We start from the raw sequence: 27,995 nt of genomic DNA, 5'->3' as shown, positions 1-27,995 counted from the left end.
ACAGCACCTGGTCCACTATCACCCTGATCTGTCTGGGAATAATGCTAGGCACTGACAGGGCTGTACCAGCTAGTTGGGAACCCAGAAGCATCCAGCTGGCATCAGTGACCGGTGTGTGCACAGCCATGAGGGGGAAGAGATAGCTATGGGTCACGCTGGCAGGCCACACAGTTTCACAGGAGGAGATATTTGATCCCTGCATCATTGGGCTGGACCTGTTAGTTCAATTGAGGGCTGCCATGGATGTGCTAGAGGCAGCCCTCTGCCTCGGTACAGATGTGGTGACCTTCCAGTGTGACAGTGGTGGCTAAAGATAGTGTTAGGGGGTGAGAGGAGGAGAGGTGCTGGCACAGTGGGGGAAGAGAGCAACTGCAGCTTCTGAAGGAAGACTACCAGCAACATAGTCCGAAGTCATACCTGGATTTCTGAGCACAGTAACATCGTATTGGGGCCATCTCATAAGATGTTGCAAGCTATCCAGCAGTTGTGGCAGCGTAGAAGCCAGGACCTGATGGCAGAGCAGCAGGATGAACTCAAAGCTTGGTTGGACTTGTTCAAGGACATCTTCACCACCAGGGATGAAGAGTGCCGTCTCACTTCCATGGTGCAGCACTACATCAACACAAGAGACATAATGCCTATCTTGGAAATGGAGCCGTCCCACAGCCTAAAGGCGGCTCCAGTGGTCCTCATTATCAAGAAGAATGGGTCATGGCATTTCTGTTTCAATTATCAACAACTGAATGTTATGACAAGGAAGGACTCCTATCTGGTGCCACGCATTAACAATACACTGGATTACATCTCCGGGTCAACGTATTTCAGCTCTCTGGACCACCAGAGTGACTACAGGCAGGTCAAACTGGCCACAGAAGCTTGCCCTAAGACCTAGAGTGGCGATGGTGGTGCGGGAGGTAGTGCTATCATTCGGTAACTGGAGAGTTGCAGGTTCGAGCCCCGGGTCCTACTTACCCCATCGAAGTGTACCTTGACCAAGATATTGAACCCCAAATTGCTCCTGGTGAGCAGGTTGGTGCCTTGCATGGTAGCCTCCGCTACCGGTGTATGAATGTGTGTGTGGATGGGTGAATGTGAGGCATGAATTGTAAAGTGCTTTGAGTGCTCGTAGGAGTAGAAAAGCGTTATATAAATGCAATCCATGTAGTATTTACCTACTACGGACTATGGCACTTCCAGTCAATGCCTTTTAGCCTGTGCAATGCCCCAGCCACTGTCGAGAGGCTCATGGAGCGCGTTCTGGTCTGCTCTGTAAAGGACTTTGCCAGCGTTGCAAAACCACCGCACCATCTTAAAGGGAAGGGAAATTGCATGAATGGATGCCTGTGTCATTGTGTTTAACCAACTCCGCACAGCACTTGCAAATGCTCCTGTGCTAATGTACCTGGAGCCTGTCTTCTGTTTATCCAGAACACAGATCCTAGTGGCAAGGGGCTTGGCGCTGTGCTATCACATGCAGGACCTGGAGGGGAGCACATGGCTGCGTATTTCATCTGAATGTTAAGTAGGCAAGAGCACAACTACTGTGTGACCCGATGGAAATTTGCCTATGTGGCGACAGTTCCGGTTGCGGACAGACTATGCGACCCTGACATGTTGACCAGTTTCCGCAGTCCAAAGAGCTTGTGGGAGTCGACGCCCTGGGCCCCTTCCCCTGCATCGAAGCCAGGAACTACTTCTGTATATACTCATGCCATGGAATATTCTACAAAGTTGCCCGAGGTGTATGTGGTTCCCGATTAGAGTGCCACCATTAAATTAGCTAAACTCTTTGAGGAGTTCTTTTGTAGGTTTGGTGTCCCCAAGGAGCTACACAGTGACCAGGGAAGGAAGTGCAGGTGTTTAGCGAGGTCTGCCAGCAGCTTGGGATCATGAAGATCCGCATAACCCTCCTTCACCCTCAGAGTGACCAGTTAGTGGAGCGGTTCTACTGTACCCTGAACAACTGGGGATCTTTGTAGATGATCAGCAGTGCGATTGGGATGCCCACCTTCCCCTGATTTTGTAGCTATAGTGTGCAGTGGTGCATGATTGTACCGGCTGCACTCACGGCACCCTCATGTTTAGTCATAAGCTGCAGTCTCCGGTGGAGCTGGTGTTTGGCTTGCCCCATAAGTTGGAGCTGCCGGCGACACGGGGACTAGACTACTGGTACCAGCTGTGAGAGCGCATGTGTGTCATCCGCAAGCTGACCAGGGATCATCAGGACGCAGCCATGGCCAGACAGAAGAGGGCATATGACGTATGCTGCCGGGGACAGCCCTTCCAGCCCTGTTTGGGTGTGCTGCCCCATCAGGAAAAAGGGGCGGTTACCCAAACATGACAGCCACTGGAGGGGCCCTGGTCAGGTCCTGGAATGGATCTCCAATGTGGTGTACACAGTGTGGATGCCGGAGTGGTGCAGGACTGTCATATTGCACCATAATCACCTGACTCCATACAGCCCCTGGTCCAATCGGAGCAGCCAGCAGGACCGGTGGTGAGTACCCTGGCAGCAGGGACTGATCAGGGCGGTGGGGGATTTGGAACCTAGTGGCCACAAAGGACTTACTGCTGCCCACAGTGCTTTCAAGACTTTGTGGGGGTTCTAGGCTGGTTAACCCCCTAAGGGGGGGCGGTGTAGCACTGGTGGTACTGGGCGGCAGTGCAGCAGATTGGGCTGGTTCTTTGTAAATAGTTCTTCATGATTGCCATGCACTATAATGTCTTTGTGATGTATAGTTATGTCATGTGTTGTGTTAAATGTTAACTGTTGTGCATAGTGTATGTGGGTGCCCACTGTGCATGTTAGGAGTAAGTGGGGTGGCAGCACAGTGGGCAGTGAGGGTGCATTGTTAAAGTGACTGATAAGGTGCAATAATTGCCACGTTGTGGTTAATTTCTATTGCCTCTTGCCATTTATTATGCCATCCCACACCTTGGCTGATCGGTTTACCACAATATAGAGCTATGGAAATGCGAATGAAAATGAATAAAAACAATTTCTAGAAAATTTATTATATAAAATTAAGTAAATGTCTTTATCAAACTGTATACAGTACATTTTACAATAATGTGTTTAGTGCTGCTTCAGGGGGACTTTGTATATAAAGTTTCTATGGGTTTCCTACAGAAACTCCAGTTTCCTCTTTCAATCAAAAAAAAACCCAGTTAGGCCAATGAGGTCAAACTCGCTTACATGAAACCAAATTCAACATCTCCCTTATTAGAACACCCAGTTTCTATTCCTGTTATCATGATTTTAAGGCTTTTTTTTACTTGCCCAGGTCAGCTCTTGATGAATAGTTTTTCTGTTATTTCATATGTATTTTTGCACATTGAGGTCCTCTGCATTCACTCATAAAGTTAAAACTACTGTATTAAATTTGTGCCAACAAATTTTGAAAGAAATGTATTTATTTGTTTATAAATACATGCATTTAAGCAATATTACTATTATTGAATAGTACTGTTCATCAAGCAAATAAAAATACGGAATTAAATAATATACATTAACATACCTCTGGATTAAAATGTTGTTTTACATTTGCGAATTTAAGATGGGTCCTATTCTCTACCATCACAAGAAACAGAACTGCCAGTGTATCTGCATTCTAATACTAGAGGGACATATTTCTTGATTTTAGTAATTAGTTTTAATCCAGCAGGCCCCTGTGGTTTGTGGCTAGTATTCCAACAGGCTGCAAAACACTGGTGGTTTTACAAGGAAGTTTATTTCCTCCGATCAATTGACAGCAGTACAATGTAGAAATATTTCATATTTAATTTAATTGATCAAGTTTTAATAACTAGTTTTCAATTCTACTTATTTGTTTTACTTGTAAGGAATTCTTGTCAATTCCTTGGATGTGTTTCTTTAAAAAAAAAAAAAAAAACAGAAAATTGAAGCACAAACTGTGACATTAGGCGAGTGTGGACACCATGGGGCCATTCATGAGCTAAACTGATGATGCACTGTGTATCAATGTAGTTCTTAGGATGCATTTGGAAATGCAGCAAAACTATCTTCTGTAGATCTTTGTTTTCATATTGCATGTCTCACGTTTTCCATGAAAATGTCAAATGTGCATCATTTCTTTCAACATCTCCTGCAGTTGTATTTTCAGAATTTTCATTTATGTAACAGTGCTGATTTCTGTAAGTATACCTTTCCAATTACCATTGTCATACTATGAAAGTGACTGCAATTTCGTCATGTTAAATGTGGAAGAAAAACAGAAACTGAGGAACGTTAATTAACACAGTTAAAATGCCAGGACTGATGTAATTCCAATGGTGTAAGCTAAGGATATCTGAGTTATAAATTGCTTTCATTTGAGTTGTTTGTTTGCATCCATACCAGAATGTGCTAAAGGTATGCAGCTTTGATATATAACCCAATTTCTGCACTAAGATGAAATCCATCTTTGTTCATTTATCCCAACTTTAACAAAGTATGATTGGGAGTACCAATAAGTTTCAAAGCCCAAATGCAACAACTCAAGAGAGGATGTTCAGTAAAGTTTTAGACCATAGTACCTCTGAATTGTGCAGTAATCCAGTTCCTGAAGGCCCTGTAATTGGCTCGAGAAATTGTTCATCTGTGACATTCCATTGTCCAACCATTTTTGCTGCTTGTTAGTTAGTGTTCTCTGTAATTAAAACCCCGCATTTCCAGTTTCCTGGGATCCTGCCTGCCTTTCTGCAGCCATAAGTTGTGACAATGTGTGTGTGTCCTGTTCGAACAGTGTGGGAAGAAAGGCTGTCTGCAGAGCTGAATTGCTGTAATTTCTTAGTCCAAGAAGAAAATAAAAATATTCTCTTCATATAGGAACCAAGGCCATATTACAGAAATTTCCTAGCTCGCAGCTGTTTGGTAACAAAAAAGGAAAAAAGTATTTATAGATGAACAGCTCTTATGTCAAAGTTCCTATGCTAACTTAAGAACAGAAAAGTATATCACACAAGCAAAATATTATGATCTTTCTTAAACAACCCTAGTATACGTCATTTAACATTACACATTTTAAACAATGTTTTAGTGTAATCCAACATTACTTTACTTCTTGGCCACTTAACAACAAGCATGGACCAATCCAAAGTGTCAATTTCGAACTGCTACATCATTGGGTGAAAATAAACTCTTCCTACAAATAAATGAAATTTGTCAGCATTTCTATTAGGCATGTAATTTGTTGCTTTTCACATGCATGATTTTAATGAGGTTACAAACCGAAAAGTGAAAGTACATTGCCTGTGAACATTTGAAGTACCTAAAGGCCAATACTGTATATTTTGAGCTTGACTCACCTACTTTACTACTCAGCAGTCCAGTAAAGGCAGTTGTAACGTAGCAAGAGAGCCTATTCAAAGTGTTCGTCTGTCATCCTTGGCAAAAAAGATGCTCAACAGGAGCTTTTGATGACAGTGTGGTGTTGTATTTTAAAAAGAGGGCTCTGATCATTGGATTTGAGTTCAATGAAGTCAATGTCTTGTCTGGATCTTGGACAGTGTGTGGGGGCCCAGCCTCAGCCTGTGGGTCCTTGAGCAAGGCCCTTAACCCCCAGCTCCCTTGGTGCCGCTATGGGTGGCAGCCCTTCGCAGACAACTTCCTCTATGAAAAAAGAGCAAGTTGTGGAAGGCGTAAAAGACAATTTCCCTACGGGGATCAATAAAAAAAGTGTCTATTATTAGTGTCTACGTCATCCTCTGCTGTGGAACTCGTCATTCACGTATTCTCAAACTTGAAGAAGTTGTCTTCTAGCTCACTTCCCATTGGTGTCGGCAACATCAGATGGCTCTCTGTGAAGAAGATGAGCCTCTTGGACCCACAGAATTCAGTGAGATTCATTATCTTTTCAATAGCATGATGCTCTGAGCTTCACCTGGTCAAAGGTACAATACATCTCATTTTGGAAATGTCTTCAATTACATTAGCAGCACCCGATGAGCACATTTTTATGTGGAACTCCTGTATAATTTTTATGAGGCAACCTGTGCAGCAGCTTTCTCTAGATCTGTTGTGGCAACGAGATTCAAAGTATGTCCTGCACATTGTTGCAGTTTAGCTCCTCTTGCTCTTGTTCCTTGTCAAATACTGCAGTAACATCAGTAAACTGCACACCATCAATGCTATCCAGATTTTCTTCTAAATCTAAAACACCATATTCACTGAAAGCTTTGACGGAATTGCTTTTAGGTTTATAACGGAATAATATGTATTTGCGGTACGATTTCATGCATGGGCATGGGAGCCAGAAAGCATGAGAGTCATGCAAGATGTGTGAGAGCTGGTAACCATGACAATGGTTTCATTACATTTAGAGATTCTAAATAATTGTCTGTAATAAATCACACAAGAAGTCCACCACCATCTATTTAACATGGATACCAAAAAAGGGTGAAGCGAAAATCAGAAACCGAAACCAAAAAAAATAGTTATACACAAGTGAAAAAATCACAGCAATTCAAACAATAATCCAAGCAAATCATAAAAGCTCTCAAAGTTATTAGTCGTCGCCTTTTATTTGCAGGAACCAGAAGTGACGAGCGGTGCATCGGACAAGTCGTGGGCGGCGTCTGGACAGAGAGGCGGAGCAGAAGGTGCAGCCTTCTGCGACGAGGGCGGGAGGTCCAGAGAACCTGTAGGCATTCCCTTCAAACTTACAGCACGTAACAGAAACGCATTCCTGTCCTAGCTGTGTCATGCCAGCTCATTGAAAGTTCGTAAGTAAAGGAGCATCTGTATAAAATTATCACGATTAGAGTGAACAAAATGTTCATACCCTTCCATCTCAACAAATAAGTGCTCAAGTTTTGTTTCCTGTGGCGTTTGCATGAATGTACAGTACTTGCAAAACATTACCACCTTTTCCTGCTGGACAGCATACACAAGCACTATTATACTGAGCTAGGTTAAAATAGCCAGATACATATTACTAAATGGATATGATCCATTACACAATGGTCTGCACAGTTAATCGATGGAGTATGAGTATATTTTTAGGTACCAGCAGAGTCAGGTACTTAACCTAAAACGGATCATAGGTTTTCACATAGAGAAAGAAAATCTTCAGTACCACTAGGAGGAACTGTAGCATGAGGCTGTTTTGTTATACTGTATATTGTCACTACTGAAAATCCACAATTCTGCAAATGTATGAATACTAATTTTGACCTTAGTTAGCAAGTGTCTGGGTTACTCTGAAATTGATGAAAAGACAAGTCTTGATCTCGTTCTCGTCTTTGATACTAGCATGAACAAATTCTTTCATTTTCAAAATGCCGATTGGCGCAAAATGATTATTTAAATTATAATTTAAATTGTCATTTAAACAATTATTTATAAATCATTTGGTTACATTTCAAACTAAATCACAACAGACTGATTTCACCTAGTTGATTGAATGCTCATTTATAACTGCATTTTGTATATTGTGTTTTGGGATGTTATTACATCCTAACTTCGCTGAATCTTAATTAAACTCTCCTAACTTTAGGATAACAGTTAAACTTTCATAATTTTCACTGGATGTAATAGGATGTAATAACATCCCAAAACACAATATACAAAATGCAGTTATAAACTCCTTCTTCAGCTTCACGGCATCCCTCACCACCGGTGTCAACCAGCGGGTTCGGGGATTGCCGCCGTGACAGGCACCAACCACCTTACGGCCACAGTTCCTGTCAGCTGCCTCCACAATGAAGGCGCGGAACATGGCCCATTCGGACTCAATGTCCCCCACCTCCCTCGAGATATGGGAGAAGTTCTGCCAGAGGTAGGAGTTGAAGCTCCTTCTGACAGGGGATTCTGCTAGATGTTCCCAGCAGACCCTCACTATACGCTTGGGCCTGCCAGGCTTTGCCGGCTTCCTCCCCCACCAGCGGAGCCAACCCACCACCAGGTAGTGATCAGTTGACAGCTCCGCCCCTCTCTTCACCCGAGTGTCCAAGAAATATGGCCTCAAGTCCGACGACACGACTACAAAGTCGATAATCGAACTGCGGCCTAGGGTGTCCTGGTGCCAAGTGCACATATGGACACCCTTTTGTTTGAACATGGTGTTCATTATGGACAATCCGTGACGAGCACAGAAGTCCAATAACAAAGCACCGCTCGGGTTCAGATCAGGGGGGCCGTTCCTCCCGATCACGCCACTCCAGGTCTCACTGTCATTGCCCATGTGAGCATTGAAGTCCACCAGCAGAACAAGAGTCCCCAGGAGGAGTGCTCTCCAACATCCGTTCCAAAGACTCCAAAAAGGGTGGGTATTCTGAACTGCTGTTTGGCGCATAAGCACAAACAACAGTCAGGACCCGTCCCCCCACCCGAAGGCGAAGGGAGGCTACTCTCTCGTCCACTGCGGTAAACCCCAATGTACAGGCGCCCAGTCAGGGGGCAATAAGTACGCCCACCCCCGCTCAGTGCCTTTCCCCGCGGGCAACTCCAGAGTGGAAAAGAGTCCAACCCCCCCTCAAGGAGACTGGTTCCAGAGTCCAAGCTGTGCGTCGAGGTGAGCCTGACTATATCTAGCCGGAATTTCACAACCTCTCGCACCAGCTCAGGCTCCTTCCCCATCAGAGAGGTGACATTCCATGTCCCTAGAGCTAGCTTCTGCAACCGTGGATCGGACCGCCAAGGTCCTCGCCTTTGGCTGCTGCCCAACTCATATTGCACCTGACCCCTATGGCCTCTCCTATAGGTGGTGAGCCTGACAAGACCCCATGGGTGTAGGCCTGGCCACCAGGCGCTCGCCATCGAGCCCCACCCCCAGGCCTGGCTCCAGGGGGGGGCCCCAGTGACCTGCATCCAGGCAAGGGAAACCATGGATTCAAAATGTTGTCCGTCATTAGGGGTCTTTTGGGCCGTACTTCATCTGATTCCTCACCCAGGACCTGTTTGCCTTGGGTGACCCTACCAGGGGCATAAAGCCCTGGGCAAGCCCTGGGATCATTGTCTTCCCCATTGTCTCGTCTTCCCCTCTCCTGTTCCCTTACCTTTCTGTCGGTCCTCAACCCTAGACTGGGGATCGTAACAGGAGACTGTCCGTCGACTGTTTCAAATGGGTTTGCACCAACTACGCATGTCTATAAAAACCCAACTTTTTTGTGTAATTTTATGTGAAATCAGTTTTACATTATACATTTAAATATATCTTGCATGACATAAAATGGCAACATTACATATGTTCTGTGATTAATTTTCACAGTTTCAAATTAGATAACTTAATTAGTGTACTATATCCAATTTTATTAAAGAATACAGAGAATGCATTTATTCGATGTAAAATCTATGACTCAAACGATTTTGTATTTACAACACCAATGAGTTGTTTTTTACCGTGTATGTGCCCCTCTGTCTTCTGTTCACCAGTTCTGGTATTATTGCATGTCACTGGTAAAAGTTAAATACGCTATATAAATATAGTGGGCAGGGAGTAAAGGATGGGGTCATAGTGAATTAGGTAATTATGGGGCCAGCTCAGTGTTGTGTTTGCAAGCTGTTTGCCCTTCTGGATTCTTGTGTTCAGTTGGACTTAATCTGCGAGTGATGTATGTTAGTGGACTCACTCATGGTCAAGGTTCGGGACCTCAAGGAGCAACTGGCTCTTATCCAACACAACAATGAGTTAAAGGAGAGAGCTAGTACACCATTTAGGGAGACTGTGTGTACGTCACAAGGGGGGAGGGGAGAGAATGATGAACAGGTAGGTTGAGAGAGCTGAACCTAGGTCATAGATGTAGAACAGGGCGTACACAGTTCACAGAGGCGGCATCACCTGGAGTGACGGTGTCTAACTGCTTTCAGGTGCTTCCAGCTTTAGAGCTGGGAGAGACTGGGGATGTAGGTGGGCCCTTGGGCACCAAGGAGCCGCCTACCCCCAGGAAGAGGCAGGTTGTAGTAGTAGGGGATTCAATTATTATAGGTGTAGATAGCTATGTGTGCACCCGTGATAGAGGGTCCCGTATGGTGTCTTGCCTGCCTGGTGCCCAGGTAGGGGACCTTCCGAATCGTGTGGACAGGCTTTTGGCCCTAGCCGGGGTGGATCCAGTGGTCATGGTGCATGTTGGCACCAACAACATAGGAAAGGGCAGGAGGGCTGTTCTGCAGGATAAATTTATAGAAGTCATGGATAAGCTTAGAAGCAGAACATCCACGGTGGTGTTCTCTGGAATACTTCCTGTGCCACATGCAAGCCAGGCTAAGTCAGCTGAGATAAGGGGATTAAATGTGTGTCTAAAATGGTGGCGTAGAAAAGAGGGGTTTAGGTTTATGGGGCACTGGAAGACCTTCTGGAACAGGAGGGACCTGTTCAACCCAGACAGGTTGCATCTGAACCATAGGGGAACCAGTGTATTGGGGAGGTATATGAGTAGTTGAGGAATGTTTAAACTAGGGACTGGGGGGGCAGGGAGGTTAGTTAAGAATTTAGGTGGGGAGAGACAGAAAGCCCCAATTAATAGTAAAAGTAGCCACTGTAAAAGGTGTGGTCTGTTTTTAAACACTAGGGCCCGGTTTCACAGACAGGGCTTAAGCCTAGTCCCAGACTAAACTGCCAACTTGAGCTGTCTTAACTCAAAGTGACTTGCACAGATATAGATTAAAATAGTCACAGACTTAGCCTATTCTGGATTAAACAAAGCTGATTGCAAGAGGGAGGATTATAGCTAGTCTATGACTAAATTGAAGCTTAAATTAATCCTTCAAGGAGGCAGGTTTAACTCCTGCTTAGCACTGTTTGTGAGGGGAGCATGGAATATTTGGAATATCTAAATGAAAACCAGCATGCACAACAGAGGCCTGCAAGAGTACTTTTGGATAGGAGCGATCCATTACATTACTTTGATGACACAGCTTTTCAAGACCGCTTTCGCATGTACAAAGAACATGCATTGGAGATAATATCTTTGCTAGAACCTACACTTTCCTGTCTGTCTCTGAGAGGAAAGCCTTTACCCAGTTCTCTCCAAGTTCTGCTCACATTGAGGTTTTTGGCATGTGGGACCTTTCATCGTGAAACTGGTGATTTGTGTGGTGCCAGTGAAGCAACTGTGTGTAGAATAGTTCACAAAGTCTGCAGAGCCATTTGTGAACTGAGGAGTGTTTACATAAAGTTTCCTGATGCTGCTGACCAAGCCAACTACAAAGTGCAATTTTATGAATATGGGCACTTCCCAGGTGTCATTGGCTGTATAGATGGATGTCATGTTCCCATCAAGTGTCCATCAAGTCCTGATGCTGAGGAGTACAGGAACCGTAAGAACTGGTTTTCAATCAATGTTCAGGGCGTATGCACACCAAATTTAGAGTTTGCAAACATTGTAGCGCGTTGGAAAGGTTCAACTCATGATTCAAGGATTTTTCTCAACTCCTCATTATGTGCTCAGTTTCAGAGAGGACAGCATAGTGGACTTCTACTTGGTGACAGTGGATATGGTCAGAGTAACTTTTTATTCACTCCATACATAAATCCCACAACAGTGGAGCAGCAAAGATACAACAGAGCTCATATCCGAACAAGAGGCATGGTTGAACGCATGTTTGGAATATGGAAAAGTCGATTCCAGTGTTTACGCAATACACTTCGTTTCAGCCCAAGAAGATGCTGCAAGGTCATCATTGCTACAGCGGTGCTGCACAACTACCTGAAGCAGCGCTGCTGTCCTGATCCTCCAATGGAAGATTATGATGAAGCAGATGTAGCAGTGGCTGAGGCAGGCAATGGCCAACAAGGACTTGCACATAGAGCTGCATTCACAATACAGCACTTCAGCTAGGTAAGATGAATTTCAATATGGAAGGTATTTACTATGGCTTATTTTTCCTTGATAATGTTCTGTACAAAAGTAAAACAGTGTGCAGCAAAATTTACCAAGTCACTTAAACAATACTGCTTGAAAATGTAAAATAAAATACTTTCACTCATGAATATGTAAATGACAAATTGGTTATTATTCTTTTTTTTTTTTTAAACACATCTTTTACACACCATGGCTTGTAATCACAGCTGTCTCCTTACTGTATCTTTTTTGTATCATACCTCTTTCTGCCAACTTCATATCCAATTCAGCCTGTAGAATTCTCATTTTCATGTCATGCTCTTCCTTCATAAATTTTATTTTTTGCTCATGGAATTCTCTGGCTAACTTTTCATGGATGGTCATTCTGCTTGCTCTATTCTGACAGGTGGTGGCAGCATCTTTTCTCAGGGATGCTGGAGCAGATGTGGAGGGCACACACTCACTGTGCTCTGGCTCTGCCAGCCTGTTCAGATCCCTCTGTTCTGTGGGGGGAAAAAACCCACAGAAGCACAAATAAAGAAGCACACATGATCCTTAAGAAGAATAAAGATTGACAGAGTGGAATATGTGCCAAAGGCAGTAACCAATTTCTTTCTTACGTACCATTTGTTCTCAGTTCTTCATCTGAACTGTTGAAGTGATCATCATCTGGTATACCTTCCAGAGGTTGCTGGTTCTGTATTATTCCAGACAACAAGTCGCTCACTTCATCAGTTTTGTCTTTATTTGGTGCTCCACCACCAGTAATAAATCGCTGTCTTCTTATCTCTGCATTCTGTCTTTTTAAAGCCAGTTTTACGTTCTTCCACAGAGTCTATACAGGCAAATATCATTCATTATAAATTGTGACAAAAATATAAATATGAAAAATGTGCAATGATAATAACAAAGACATCTCACCTGAAGTTGTTGTATTGTTCTTGTGGTTGCATTTTCATTTGCATTGAATTCATTGCAAATTGCATTCCAAGCACTCCTTTTCTTTTGTTCACTAGCAGTAGTGTGGGTTTTACTTTCAATAACTGGATAGTTTGTCAAAATTTGTTTTAGTAGTGTTTTTTCATACTCACTAAAGTTTTTTGAACGAATTCTTTTTGCCTCAGCCATTGCTTTGTGTCAAGATTTAAACCAACAATAGTGTTTTGTAGTCCATTTCAGGTTTTAATCAACACCATCAGACCAACATCATGTGCTTATACTCAACCTAATCAGGCCTATCTCAGGTGTTCTCATTTAACCTTACTTAAATTACTCCAGGACTCTGTAGTCTCTGACTAACTAAGCCTATTTTAAGCTATGTTCATGAAAGATACTTAAATGCCCTAGATTAACTAGTACTGATTACGGTCTACTCCGGGCTTATATTAAGCCCTGTCTGTGAAACCGGGCCTAGGAGTATTAGAAACAAAATTCATGATTTAGAAGCTTTATCATCAGACACTTACGACTGTCAGGATTTGCGGGTAAGCGGACGGGCAGGAAGGATCAGGCGGGCAATCACACAGGCAGGGAATTCGGGGTTTATTAGGGATACGAGGAAACATCAGACATCAACTAACATCTAACATCAATCACGGACAAAAAGCGGGGCAAGATGTGGACTGAAGTAGACAAGACATGGCAAAACAATGGGGTACAGCTGGGTACAATTAGGGAAGCACACGTGGATAATCAGGGGGGCGTGGCACACACGAGGATTGTACGAGCCGGGCATGACAGAACCCCCCCCCCCCCCCCCTCTCTGGGCGCGCCTCAGGGGAGGCGATGGACGAGACGAGGGAAACGGGACCTGGAAAAGAAGAATAAACCATTAATGAGACACAGGGAACAGGACGGACAGACAGAACAGGCACTGGGGCATAAGCCAGGGCAAGACCTGACACAGGACGGGAAAGGCGGACAGACAGACTAGGAATGGAGACATAGAGGGGCCAGGAGTGACTGGAGGGAACACTGGGGGACGAGGAGCAGAGACGGGCGGAACAAAGGGACGAGGAGTAGACGAAGGAGGGACAAAGACGGGAGACCAGGGAGAGAAGGAGGGGGAGTAAAGGGGAGCCCGAGGGAGCCCCAGCGGGCGATGGGTGGCCGTCGGAGGGGCAGAGGAGGCAGGGCGAGGGACTGACGGAGGGGACGAGGAGGAAGTTGAAGGGAGAGCCAGGGAAGGGGACGAGGGAGCTAGAGGGGACCCTGGCGAGGGCAAGGAGAGGGGGAGAGCCGCAGCAGGTGGCGACGTCCTCCGACGCGCCGGAGCGGGGGGAACTGCAGGCGACTGAGGAGCCGCAGCAGGGGAGTCTGCAGGCGACCAACGAGGCACCGGAGCAGGGAGCGAGACAGGGCAACGAGGCTGTGGAGGGGGACCCGCAGGCGACAGCCGACCCGGAGGGCCAGGACCCGCAGGCGCCGACCGAGCCCCAGCGCAGGCGACGGAGGGCGAGCCAGGGGGCAGGGTGGGAGGGACCCCAGCCCTATGTCTGTGTTCTCTCCCCTCCAAGGAGGGAGGAGCGGCGGTTGGACTGTCCGGGACCTCCTTGGGGACTAGGGCAGGAGGGACAGGAGTGGGGTCAGGATCAGGAGTTACAAGGGGTACAGTCACCAGAGGCGGAGGGAGTGCCTCGGGCATGGGCATGGGAGCTGCAGGCAGAGGGAGCGCCTCCTCGGGCGCTGGAGCCGCAGGCAGAGGGAGCGCCTGCTCGGGCGCTGGAGCCGCAGCTCTCCGGAGCTGGATCAGCCTCCGGAGATCCTCTGCCAATCTCTCCAGGTCGCCTGGAGGAGAGGCGGGCGAGAACGCGGCGAAATCTCGCCCCAGCTGCGTGGCAAGCTGTTCCCCCTCCGGGGAGCCCTGTGTGGCCAGTTCCTCCATCACCCTCCAGTAAAGTCCCTGTAGGGTGAAGAATCGATTGCCGATGGCCAGGGGCTCACCCGGGACCTCCGGCTAGGGCACAGCGCTTGTGGAAGGGAGAGGTGAAGGGAGCGCCTCTGAACGGGCAGCTGCAGCAGGCAGAGGCGAAGGGAACGCCTCGGGCGTTGCTGCTGCAGGCGGCGGGACTGGCAGGTCCGGAGCAGGCGAGACTGGCTTGGTCCCTTTACGGATGCGGGGCACCCGTGGGATAGCGTCCCGCACCGCTCTGGCCCCTCTGTTAGCCAGCCACTCGGGCCGGAAGGAATACCGTTCAAGGGGTGGCTGTAGCTCCGTGGGTCCCGGCTCCGGTTCTCGGAGTAGGAGGGGTTCCTCCTCCTCCTCGCTCCCCATCGGTAAGCGCGGGTAATGCGCACAGGCAGGCAGACGGGCAGGAAGCAGGCAAGGCAGGCGAATGTCGGGGCAAACGGGGGTTTATTAAAGGAATCGGGGAAACAAAGAGCAGGACACATCAGACATTGACTGACATCAATGACGGACGATGAACTAAGGTAAGACAGGGACTGAAATAGACAAAACAACAAGGTACAGCTGGGTACGATCAGGGAAGCACACGTGCATAATCGGGGGGGCGTGGCACATACGAGGATTGTACGAGCCAGGCATGACATACGATGTGATCTACTTAGATTTCCAGTGTAAATTACCAGATTAGATTTCCATTGCTTAAGCTCAAAGCTGCAGGGATTTTAGGAACTGGAGCAGCTTGGATCGAAAACTGATTAACAGACAGGAAGCAGCAGGTAGTTGTTAGAGGCACAATGTCGCAGTGGGCCTGCGTTCATAGTAGGGTATCGCAGGGTTCATTTTTAGGGCCAGTATTGTTCTTAATTTACATTAATGATATTGACACCAATACATACAGTAAACTGGTTACATTTGTAGATGACACCAAGGTAGGTGGTGTACTGTAGCAGATACTGATCTGAGAGGCTACAATGGGATATGGATTTAATTAGCGACTGGGCTGATATCTGGCAGGTGAAATTTAACATAGATATATGTAAGGTAATCCATGCAGGGAGCAGAAATATAAAGTAGAGATATATTATGGGTTCCACTGAAATAAAGGTAGCTGATTACGACAAAGATCTCGTTGATGCTTCCATGTCCCACTCTCGCCAGTGTGGGGAAGCAATAAAAAAGGGAAATAGGATGTTGGGTTACATTTCTAGGTGTGTGGAGTTTAAATCAATGGAAGTGATGCTATGATTATTTAATTCCTTGGTAAGACCCCACCTAGAATATTGTGTGCAAGTTTGGTCACCATACCTTAAGAAGGACATTGCTGCCTTGGAAAAGGTGCAATGTAGGGCGACGAGAATGATTCCTGGTCTTCGAGGAATGTTTTATGAGGAGAGGTTAATTGAACTGAATATGTTTAGCCTCGAGCAAAGGAGACTAAGGGGGGACATGATCCAGGTATATAAGATTCTAACAGGTCTGGATGCTGTTCAGCCAAATGGCTATTTCAATATTAGTTTAAATACTAGAACTCGTGGCCATAAGTGTAAATTAGCGGGAGAACATTTAAAAATGAATTTGAGGAAGTACTTCTTTACACAGCGTGTAGTTAGAGTATGAAATAGTCTTCCTACTAGTGTGGTGCTAGCTAAAACCCTGGGTTCCTTTAAATCAGAGCCAGATTTTAACAACTCTGAGCTATTAGTTAAGTTCTACCCAAACGTGCTTGATGGGCTGAATGGCCTCCTCTCTTATGGGCGAAACTCCCTGTAGGTTCATCTATGGACATACTCCCCTCTGTGGCTACCTTAATAAAGTCCCCCTTCAGGGGTTTTCATTGACCAAAGGTTGTCTCTTGGGTTTTCATTTCTCCTCGCCTCTACAAACATGACACATAAACAGTTGTAATTTCTCCAAATAGTCTTATAAGATTTCTTTACATGTATTCTTTATAGTCACAATTTAGGCACTACAGCCACCTTGCGATGCGTATTGTACTTCTGTTTCTTATAGACATTCCAAAGATCTGCAGTACTGCATTCGATACGTGCATAAATTCCCAAACACCAAACATTCAAAAGTACTTTTCTATGTAGAAGGCTTGATGGCATAAAGTTATTTCAGTAAAATGCGTGACATATCACACAAGTTTAAAAAATTTTATGGAAATTATTTGTCAGTGCTTTGAGTGTGTTATTAGACTCTGTTTATACTGCTGACATTATTGTACCACCGGAGCATGCTGGGATATTGTAATTAGCCCCTTAATTGTTTGTGCAGTTGAAGATATTTCTTGTATTCCCTATTGTCAAGTGTGTCCTTGCCTGTGTCATATGTGAGCCATGTTCGATCCTCGTGTGTCTTTAGGCGTTGTGTAAATTACCCACCATGTTTGTACCTTACGGTCCAGCATCAGATCTCCTTGTGTTAAGGTGTTATGTATGGTTCAGTGCTTGTTTGGTGCTTGTATTAGTCCTTCTAATGATTTAATTAAAGAGTATTTTCTTCTCCTTCAAGCCAGATACCACATTGAATGTCAGGGGTGAGATACCAGAAACCTTTACTGGTGCTACTGGAGCAGGTCTTCCAAGTTATTATACTAATAACTCACTCCAACCTGGCAGACCTGTGGATGGCTATGGAGTGGCAGAGCAAGAGAAGCAGCAGCAGCCGGTTTGTATCAGGGCTAGCTTAGGACTACAGCTGCTGATGCTGTTGGAGGAAGGGCCATCAGATCAAGGTATTGGAGGAGCATGCTGGGATACTGTAGATAGCCCCATTTTTGTGTAGTTGTAAATACTGTAGTCGTATTCTCTTTTTTTGCATGTGTCCTTTCCTGTATCATCTGTGAACCCTGTCCAGTCCTCATTTGTCTTTAGCCATTATATAAATCCATCCAGCCTATCCCGGAAGCAATGAGCACGAGGCAGGGAACAACCTAGGATGGGGGGCCAGCCCATCGCAGGGCACACTCACATACCAGTCACTCACACATGCACACCTATGGGCAATTTAGCAAGTCCAATTAGCCTCAGCATGTTTTTGGACTGTGAGGGGAAACCGGAGTACCCGGAGGAAACCCCACGACGACATGGGGAGAACATGCAAACTCCGCACACATGTGACCCAGGCGGAGACTCGAACATTAAATAAATTAATAAGATAAATTAAATAAATCACCTACCATAAATGTACTTGTGTCAGACCTCCTTGTGTTTTTTTGTTATGTGTGATGCCTGTATTAGTCCTTTAAATGAATTAATAAAAGGACATTCTTTCCCCCTCAAGCAAACCTCCTTGATTTTCATCGTTTCGTGGTTTGCCAGATGCTACAATATTATGCCTATCAGTATACCCTATTACTTTTACTTGTCATATTGCTGCCACTTTTATTTGTTTATTTGTGTCTGTCTATTATTTTGGCCTATGTAATTCATATTTACAACTGTCACACCCAGCTTGTCCGATCCTCGTGTGTGCCACGCCCCCTGATCATCCACGTGTGCTTCCCCGATCATGCCCAGCTGTTTCCTGTTATTTTCGGCTTGTCTTCTGTATTTAGTCCGCATCCAAGTCTGTCTTCCCCAGACTTGTCATTAATGTTAGTTTGTCGCAGTTTACCCTTTCCTCCTGGTTCCTTTAATAAACCAGTTTTTCCCTCATCCTTGCCTTCCTGCCTCCTCCGTACCCGCTGCCTGCCTGCCCGTCCACCCACTAACCTGACAACTTCATTGATACATCTTTGTATACGAAAAGTAAGAATTTCTTTGTATTTTACTATATCCTGTACGTCATATATTTCACAACAAATCTTGAATCTCGTTCCTATGCGTAATCGCTTATAGTCTGTTATTTTCTTATTCTTATACTAATTTTATGTCTATGTGCGCATCACATGTTTTAAGCACAAATGATTTGACCATATATTGACAAAGCGCAGATAGCTTGACTGCAGTGGTGTACAATAGTTTCAAATTATGGGTAAAGTTTAACTTAAAGGATGGAATGGTGGCTCTGAGGCTAGGAATCTGTGCCAGTAAGTGGAAGGTTGCTGGTTCAAATCCTGTGAATGCCTGGAGTGATCCTACTCTGTTGGGCCCTTGAACAAGGTCCTTCACCTGTAATTGCTTTGTCCTGGGTATGACATTAATCTACATCCAGCCCTATAAGGAGGTCCTCCAACTTACAGGGAATAACTTGGGGTTTATGACAGGATACAGCCCACAAAAAAAAACCTCATATTGGTCCATTCAGACTAGTATGGTGCTGAGGGATCATCTGCAGCCCTGAGTTTATGTGGTGGGTGTGGCAAAACACTGTAATCAGCATATCCTCCTTTCCTCCTTTAACCTACAAGCTTTTTGCATCTCCCATGCTTATTTACCATAAAGGTCCATTTTCTATTGTACAGTGTGAAAGTGACGGCCCAGGAACTTGTCACCAGGGACCAGGTTCCTGAACTTTGGTATGAAAGCACCAATTGAGTTCTTTAAATGGTACCTTCCATAAAAGGTTAAACATGGAGCATGCCAAAGAATCATTATAGGAGTTATTCTGGGTCATTTTTGTAAGTGTACTTAAAACAGCAATTGTTGTTTTGTGAAAAACCATGGGGGACCCTAAAGTCCAGGGCTGGTTTTCAATCCCAGTCCAGCCCTGAATGTATGCCCTTCCATGACCCTGATCAGGACAAGCAATTAAAAGATGGATGGATGGATGGAATATAAAAAATTTTCCACCCAGGATCAAAGTTGAAAAACTCTAATCCCAATCATGATACCCTTCACCTCTATCCATCCCTAACCTTAACCATAAGTAACCAACCCAAATACAAGACTTTTGGCATTTTTACTTTTTTGATTGCATTCACAGATTTTTATAAAACTGAGGTTATCCAAATGGAAACCTCAAAAGATGTTCCCAAAAGTAGGAATATTTCAGGTTTTACTCCACTTTGGGGACAATGTGATCTATACAAACCCACACACGCACACACACACACACACACGCACACGCACACACACACACACACACACACACACACACACACACACAGTACATGTATATGTATGTATGTATGCGCGTGTGTATAAACAATTGTATATATAAATATGATGCATTTTTATATTTATATACATAACAATTTAATCATAGGAATAATGTGGAAATATGAGGGTAGCACGAAAAAACTGTATAACTTTAAAAGAGAAGATCATGATGTAACTGTAGCGGTAAAATAATGCTTAGACTGACAGTTGTTATGTCCAATTGGAGCTCGAAATTCAATGAGTTGTTCAAAAGCGGTCTACTATGGGCTAGACTATGCCCGACCCTAATTTAGACTGCGTCTGTTAAACGTGATCTAGACGTTCTCTGCTCAGTTGCTATTCACGTATGTTCTGGAGGGGTAGGAATTACATAGTGAGCTTTTTTTTTCATTTGTAATCTTCAGTAGCAGTCTCCTAGAACCGGCATTATGGACGAAATGGAGGAAGAATTAAAATGTCCCGTGTGTGGATCTTTTTTTCGGGAGCCGATTATTTTGCCGTGTTCCCACAATATTTGCTTAGCCTGTGCTCGAAATATTCTAGTGCAGACACCCGACGCCGAATCTCCGCAGAGCAGCCGGGCATCTGGTTCTGGGGTTTCCGACTATGATTACCTTGATTTGGATAAGATGAGCTTGTACAGTGAGGCCGATAGCGGTTATGGTTCTTATGGGGGTTTCACTAGTGCCCCGACCACACCTTGCCAGAAATCACCAAACGGGGTGCGGGTTTTTCCTCCTGCCGTGCCGCATCCTTCTCAGCACCATTTACTTCAGCATCCTGGTTCCTTGCCTCCTGTTCCTCGCAACTCCTGCATCACTTGCCCGCAATGCCATCGCAGCCTTATTCTCGACGATCGAGGGCTCCGCAGTTTCCCCAGAAATCGTGTGCTGGAGGGGGTGGTCGACAGATACCAACATAGCAAAGCGGCTGCTCTTAAATGTCAACTTTGCGAGAAGAGTCCTAAGGAAGCCACGGTTATGTGCGAGCAGTGCGACGTATTTTATTGCGACTCGTGTCGTCTACGATGCCATCCACCTCGGGGTCCACTTGCTAAACATAGACTGGTACCACCGGCGCAGGGCCGGATAAGTCGCCGGACGAGTCCCAGAAAAACATCTACCTGCACAGAACATGAGCTTGAAAATCTCAGTATGTATTGTGTTCAGTGTAAGACGCCGGTGTGTTATCAGTGCTTGGAGGAGGGCAGGCACTCAACGCATGAAGTAAAGGCGCTGGGAGCTATGTGGAAACTTCACAAGGTAAGAAAATATTAATTTTAACAGCCAACTATACTGTTTGTTTTGGATTTTATTATTTTTTTTGCTCTAGATTTTTATTCTTTGAATATTATTTAAATAATGTTGAAATCTTATACTGAATATTTCTGTAAAAATATCTAGCCATTTGTATGTGTATTGAATTTTTAGATAAAAAAAACGAATTCCAAAGTAAAAGTAGAATATATACACACTCCTTATGAAATGCAAATTTACAAAATATTACAGTATTTCAGAAATAAGTATGCATCATTTGTTTGAAAAATGAAGCAAATGTAAATATTGACAAATATTAATAAAATGAGTATTTGCCTTAAATGTCCAATATACGTCTTGAGTTAACTGAGAAGTTGATTGTATTTTCATAAGGAATAAGGACAGTAAACTACGTAATTAATGTCAACCATTTGATAGAATTTTTGCCTCATTTTACGCAGTATGTTGTCATAGTAACGCAGATGACTGTGAATTGTGGCAGGGAGCAGTTGCCTTGGAAAGAGTGTCATCCCACATCTTCCTGCATTGCTGCATATTACACAATCCAGCTTCCAACCAATTATCCAGTAGAATTTCGCCGTCTATTTTAGACAGCATAGATTACAGTACAGTTTCAAGTTTAATTTGTGATATACATAAGCATACATTGTACATTTGTGTAGTGAAATACTTTTTCAACCTGGTACCATTATTGTATTTAAAAAGGGAAAAGGGAAGACAATACAAAGAAAGAAAGTATGTCAGAAATATATAAAATGCCCAAAACAATGTGGTGACCATATAAAATGTGTCTGACATGTTGGTCATTACGGGTCCTCATGTAGCCGTCTGAGGGTACATTTGATACCATACAATACATGCACGTTACTCATCCATGTGGGACAACAGGGTCAGAAGACATATGCATCTACAGTTTAGAGTAGGTTTTTTGGTCAGAGAGTAGGGACAGGCAGTATTTGGTGGTTGGGTTTTAGGGCTTTTCTTAAGGATCTAATGGTGATGTGATCACCATGTCATACTCATTCTCAAGCGATTTGACTATTTTGAACACACATACAGCTTAGTTAGCAAGCTAATTACCCAAAACAGTCAACTTAAAATCACAAAACTTTCACTGAAAATTAGAGATGCCATAGAATGAAAATTTGACTTTACTTTGAAATAGTTAAATAAGGAGAGTTTGATACAAGGAAATGACACAATGAATCTAAAACACATTTTTTTTTCTCTTTCAAATATAAATCCTGCATACTATATGTAAGAGAAGGTGGTAAAATGGTCCGATTTAAAAAATTGTACACTGTTATGTAACACTCTTAGCTGGCCCCCAAACTTAACATACACCAGCCCACTGTCAAGCCCAATGGTTCTGCGCAACCTTCAACAAATATTTTTACTCTCTAGGGGCATCTGTGCAGTTTCCACAAGTGCATATGGTGAGGAAAAAAATATATACTTACAGCCATTGCTGTAAGGTTATTTATCACCAATAAGCTAAAAAGGTAAATCCTATTCAGCAGTACGTTTCCGAAAAGCTCCTGTTACCAACTTACATAGTTTGAACCATTTAGTTGCATGGTTCGAACTATGTAAGTTGCTAACATTGTTAGCAACTATGCTTTTGGGAAAGGTACGCTGGGTTAGCAGGGGAGGAGTAAAACAATATTACGAAATCTGTGATACTGACATTGACAGAAAGGCTTCTGTACTGCATGTAGCCTACTTTTGGTTAGCTATTAAAATAAGTATTCGATACTGAAATTAAAAAAAAATAAATCAGAATTCCAAATTCTTTACAAGCAACGCATTTACTAGCTGCTTAGCTTGCTGTCTGGAGTTATTTATGAAAATTGCATAAGGCTAGAATCGTAAAATCACTTGTTGACTGAGATGCAAAATAATTACAATGTTCTTGTTACAGTGCTAAAAACAGGCTAACATTATGCTTAGACTGACGTGTGAGTATTACAGTTGCGTGTGACAAAGTTGAAAAAGCACATTAACAAACACAAAAATACGGTATAGTAAATAATAAACAATTGTTACTGGTTTATGTATCAGGGATGCACATAACTGGTGGGAAGGTACATATTCATTGGTGCATTTTTACATTTATATGGCTAATGTATACTTCATTCATCGTATATAGGTTAAAATATAATGGCAATTTCTTGTCATAACAGCACAATTGCATATAAAATAAGTACACATTTGCGCTGCAACGACAAGAAATTCCCAAGCGTATTGGTTTATACGACAAATGCATATTTATGAACCAGTTATGTGCATTTGTGTTTATTATGTACAGTATAGCTGTACATAACTGTTTTTCCTATACTTTAACTGGCAGAAAATAGGTTTCCTTACACCAGCATCACCTCAAACATTTGAATAATGTGTTGTAAGGATGGCTGGCCCTCCAGGTGGAGGCAGTGTGGCATTGTGGCACTTTGAGTACCTTTAACGTCATATTAGTGTCAGAGGTGGCAATTTCAAGTCCAGAAAGTAAAAATCCAGACAATGATCTACTTTCAACCAACTAGTTAAACATAAAGAGTCACAGTCACAAAGTACTCATCTGGTTAGTTGAAAGAAAATCTTGGTCTGGATTTGTACTTTCTGCCACCTCTGGTTAGTGTCATTGTGTATTAATGTTGTAGGAGAGAATGGGGTTAGTTGTTACGTGGGTTGGTTGTCACATTCATTAGAACTCGCTCCCCAGAGGGCGCCATTAAATGTTGGCATTGAGATGTTGAGAATTAGAGTTAGTGGTTACCTACCATGACATTTAAGCAGTATGACACTTAACATTGAGGTGATTTTAGTACTTTTCATGGCAAAATGTAAATATCTCCCCAATCCAGGGGATATTTCCTAGGTGTATTCTGTCCAGGCCACAGAACACTAAAACATCTCCACACCCTCGTGAGGATACGTGAGGGTTCATGGGACCCAGTCTGCATGTGTTTTGTGGACTTGAAAAAGGCATACGATTTTGTCCTTTGTGGGGTCCAGTGCGGGTTGCATCAGGAGTATGGAGTTCAGGGCCCATTTTTGAGGGCCATCAGGTCCCTGTGCAAATGGAGCGAGAGCTTGGTTTTGCATTGTCAGCAATAAGTCAGATTTATTTGTGTTGAACTTTGCCAGTGCTGCCCATTGTCACTTATTCTGTTCATAACTTTTATAGACAGAATTTTAAGGCATAGCCAAGGGGTGGAGGGAATCTGGTTTGGGGGCCTCAGGATCGCATCTTTGCTTTTCACAGATTACGTGGTCCTGTTGGCGTTGTCGGCCAGTAACCTTCAGCATGCACTTGGGTGGTGTTTGAGGCAGCTGGGATGAGGATCAGCACCTCCAAGTCTGAGGCCATGGTTCTCGCTCAGAAAAGGGTGGATTGCCCTCTCCTGGTGGGGAATGGGTTATGGCCTCAAGTGGAGGAGTTTAAGTATGTCGGGGTCTTGTTCATGAGTGAGGGAAGAAGGGAAAGGAAGATGGACAGATGGATTGGTGCAGCGTTAGCAGTTATGCCGATGTTGTCCAATTCTGTCGTGGTAAACACGGAGCTGAGCTGGAAGTCGAAGCTTTCGATTTACCAGTCAATCTACATTTGTGTTCTCGCTTATAGTCATGAGCTCTGGGTAGTGACCGAAAGAATGAGATTGTGAATACAAGTGGCAGAAATGAGTTTCCTCTGCAGGGTGTCTGGGCTCAGCCTTAGAGATAGGGCATTCAGTAGGGACTCAAAGTAGAACCTCTGCTCCTCCACATCAAAAGCAGCCAGTTGAGGTGGTTCAGGCATCTACCTAGGATGTCGTCTGCATACTTCCCTAGGGAGGTGTTTCAAGAATGTCCAGGGAGGACAAGGAGGAGGCCCTGGGGCAGACCCAGGACATACTAGAGAGATTATATCGCCTTGGTATTTCCTGGTGGAGCTGGAAGAGATGGCTGGTGAGAGGGCTGCTTAGATTGTTGCCCCTGCAAACTGATCTCAGATAAGTGGCAGAAAATGGATGTATGGATGGATGTGTGGATGGATGGATGTGTGGATGGATGCAATGTAAATATCCAGCACTTTGGTTTTTCTCTTCTAGTTTTTAATACAATGGGTTTCTAACAAAACAGTTATTACCATTAAAAAGTACAAAGGGAGAGCTATAGTTTAGGTTTTTTTTTCTTAGCTATGCCACAACATGTAACTGTTAGTTTTAACATTAGCAAAAAATCCCAGCTAGGCATGCTTGTCACACAAAAACCCCTGTTCTCTCAAGTTGGAAAAAAGTCCAATTTCTTTATTATTAAAAGGAATATGACCCACTACACAAATCCTCAAATATTTCTTTATTACTTTAAGTGCCTCAAAATATTTCGCAGACTTGTTTCTAAAAGACTGTAATATAATGATGATGATGATGATGATATCCTCATATGGTTATATATAGAAACACTTTTATACTGAAATATTTCTGCATGAATTCTTGCATAACATAATAAGCAACTCCTGAATTGCAAAGATCGTATCGCATGTATTAATAAATGTGGATTCACTGTATAAATTAATTCTGACTATTTGAGTCAGTTGATTGTATCATAGCCTGTCAAAGCTGATTTGGAGATGGTTGATGAGTAATTTTGAAAGGGTAAAAGTGAAAGTTCATTTATATTTCATAAAAGAACTGGTGGTTGCTGATAGTAAATAGTAACTGGAGCCATCAGTTTTGTATTAGCACTTCTAGGGAGAAATATGGAGTGGAGATAAAACAGAAAAAAATTCTCAGATTTTGTAACTTGATGGAAAATTTTACACGTATCTGTTAGACAGTTCCTGTAAAGTATTGGTAACGCCCAATCTATTGTTAAACTGAGAATAGTAATAAATTATTAAAAAAGCTATTTTGGAAGATGTAGAAAGCTGAAGAAAAACAACCTCAATCCTGCCACCACCATGCTTTACTGTGGGCAAGGTGTTGTTTTGGTGATGCACGGTATTGTTTTTGGGCCAAATAAACCTTTTGAAATTGTGGCCAAAAAGTTCAACCTTGGATTCATCAGACCATAACACATTTTCCCATATGCTTTTGCGAGACTTGATATATTATTTTGCAAAGTGTATCCAGGCCTGGATGTTTTTCTTTGTAAGAAAAGGCTTCCATCTTACGATCTTACCTCATAGTACAGACATATGGAGAATATGGGGGATTGTAGTCACATAGTACACAACCAGTACTTGTCAGAAATTCCTTCAGCTCCTTCAGTGTTGCTGTAGGCCTCTTGGCAGCCTCGATGACCTGATTTCGTCTTTTCATCAATTTTGGAGGGACCTCCAGTTCTTGGTAATGACACTGTTGTCCTACATTTTCTCCACTTCTTGATTGTCATCACTGTGTTCCATGGTATATCTAATGCTGTGGAAGTTTTTTGTACCCTTCTCCTGATCCCTTTGATGCTTGGTAAGCTCTCTGTGAATCATGGCTTTTGCTGTAGGATGCAATTAAGTAGATGTCTGGAAAATCCTACTAAGACAGCTAAATTTTTTGGGGGGTTAATCAGAGTTGATGGCAGATGTGTATCCAAAAGGACTGAATTCTGTAATTAAATCAAAAGGTGCTTCAACAAAGTATTAGTTTATGGGTGTGGACACTTATGCAACCAGGTTCCATCCATCCATTTTCCAAACCGCTTATCCTACTGGGTCGCGGGGGGTCCGGAACCTATCCCGGAAGCAATGAGCACGAGGCAGGGAACAACCCAGGCTGGGGGGCAGCCCATCGCAGGGCACACTCACACACCATTCACTCACACATGCACACCTACGGGCAATTTAGCAAGTCCAATTAGCCTCAGCATGTTTTTGGACTGTGGGGGGAAACCGGAGTACCCAGAGGAAACCCCACGCCGACATGGGGAGAACATGCAAACTCCACACACATGTAACCCAGGCGAAGACTCGAACCCGGGTCCCAGAGGTGTGAGGCAACAGTGCTAACCACTGCACCACTTACTAAATATGTTTCATTATTGAATTATATTTTCTCTGTCCTACCCATGAAGTTCAAAATTATCATCAAACACAAGCAGATACGTGCAGAGGGGGGTGCCTCGCAGACCATCGAAGTACTAGCCAGGCCCAAATCTGCTTAGCTTCATATGGATGGCTTAGCCTGAACTACAAGTGGTAGGGCTGTTTCTGTGTGAGAAATAAAAACACCTCATTATATGTATTGAACATCTAATACAGTATTTCCCTTAGGTTTACAGCATTGGTGGGGGGACACTGACAGGATTCATGGTGTTCATGTATTTCTTTTAATGATAGCAGTCAATATAACAACTGCACTAAACATCAGAACGTTTTTTTTGCCACTAGTTTAGCGAGTGTTGCCATCTTCACCACCGTGGGAGCGTTTAAAAAAACACAGATATTTTTGTCTGCTTTTCAGGTGGTTGACGTGACATATTTTCCAAAGTGCGCTCTCTGTCTGCTGGTGGACCTGTGTCTGTGCGCGCACATCAGGGCAGAACTCTGCCATGTGCGACACAGAGAGCAGAGAAGAATTGTAAACGCGCGACCATGTAGAGATAAAAATGACAAGCTCTTGTGTAAATAAGATAAATAACATAAGGGTATTTAGTTTAATAAAAGGACAATGTATCGACCTGTTCTAAAGGAAATGTAACCTTAAATGACTTCTGTTGTGATCTGGCACTATATAGAAAATAAAAATAAATAAAATTATCTTGACCTTCAAGGGGGGGTGGCAAGTGCCGTTGGGGGGGGGCGGGGCACCCCTCTAATATAATGGTAGGGGAAACCCTGTGATATGTTAATTTACACACATATATGACGCACAACATTTTAATTATACCTTCACATTGCATGTGATACAATTTTCTCTCTCTGCTTCCCTTGTACATTTCACAGTCCCTCACATATGAGCTACAATAGAATTTCAGAGAGCATGTTCTTGTGTAGTAAATGTAAAATAA

General features: G+C 43.7%; 2 protein-coding genes across 5 annotated transcripts in view; one reads left to right on the top strand and one right to left on the bottom strand.

Annotated features, from left to right (window-relative positions):
• Positions 1-11,917: 11,917 nt before the first annotated feature.
• Positions 11,918-15,055, bottom strand: LOC125707149 (uncharacterized). The gene is made up of 5 exons (XM_048974089.1): positions 14,973-15,055; positions 14,725-14,886; positions 12,703-12,814; positions 12,406-12,616; positions 11,918-12,284 (listed from the first exon to the last, which is right to left on the bottom strand). The coding sequence occupies exons 1-5, from the start codon at positions 15,053-15,055 to the stop codon at positions 11,983-11,985; spliced, it is 870 nt and encodes a 289-aa protein (XP_048830046.1). The 3' UTR covers positions 11,918-11,982.
• Positions 15,056-20,027: 4,972 nt separating this feature from the next.
• The window catches only part of trim9 (tripartite motif containing 9), a 59,650-nt gene continuing 51,682 nt past the window's right edge, over positions 20,028-27,995 (top strand). For all 4 annotated transcript variants that reach the window (XM_048974147.1, XM_048974146.1, XM_048974145.1 and 1 more), the window contains exon 1: positions 20,028-20,996. In XM_048974147.1, coding sequence (XP_048830104.1) covers positions 20,163-20,996 — 834 coding nt within the window. In that variant the 5' untranslated portion in view covers positions 20,028-20,162. The remainder of the gene's footprint in view (positions 20,997-27,995) is intronic.

The sequence above is a fragment of the Brienomyrus brachyistius genome, chromosome 14 (genome assembly GCF_023856365.1).
Source record: "Brienomyrus brachyistius isolate T26 chromosome 14, BBRACH_0.4, whole genome shotgun sequence".
Classification (NCBI taxonomy): Eukaryota; Metazoa; Chordata; class Actinopteri; order Osteoglossiformes; family Mormyridae; genus Brienomyrus; species Brienomyrus brachyistius.
This window is presented reverse-complemented; position numbering and strand designations above follow the sequence as displayed.

Coding starts and splice junctions, on each gene's coding strand:
- LOC125707149 (XM_048974089.1), bottom strand. CDS start 15,055: ATGGGGAGCGAGGAGGAGGAGGAACCCCTCCTACTCCGAGAACCGGAG. Junction 14,887..14,972: donor CTACAGCCACCCCTTGAACG/GTATTCCTTCCG, acceptor GCATCCGTAAAG/GGACCAAGCCAGTCTCGCCT. Junction 12,815..14,724: donor GCCCTAGCCGGAGGTCCCGG/GTGAGCCCCTGG, acceptor AGTTATTGAAAG/TAAAACCCACACTACTGCTA.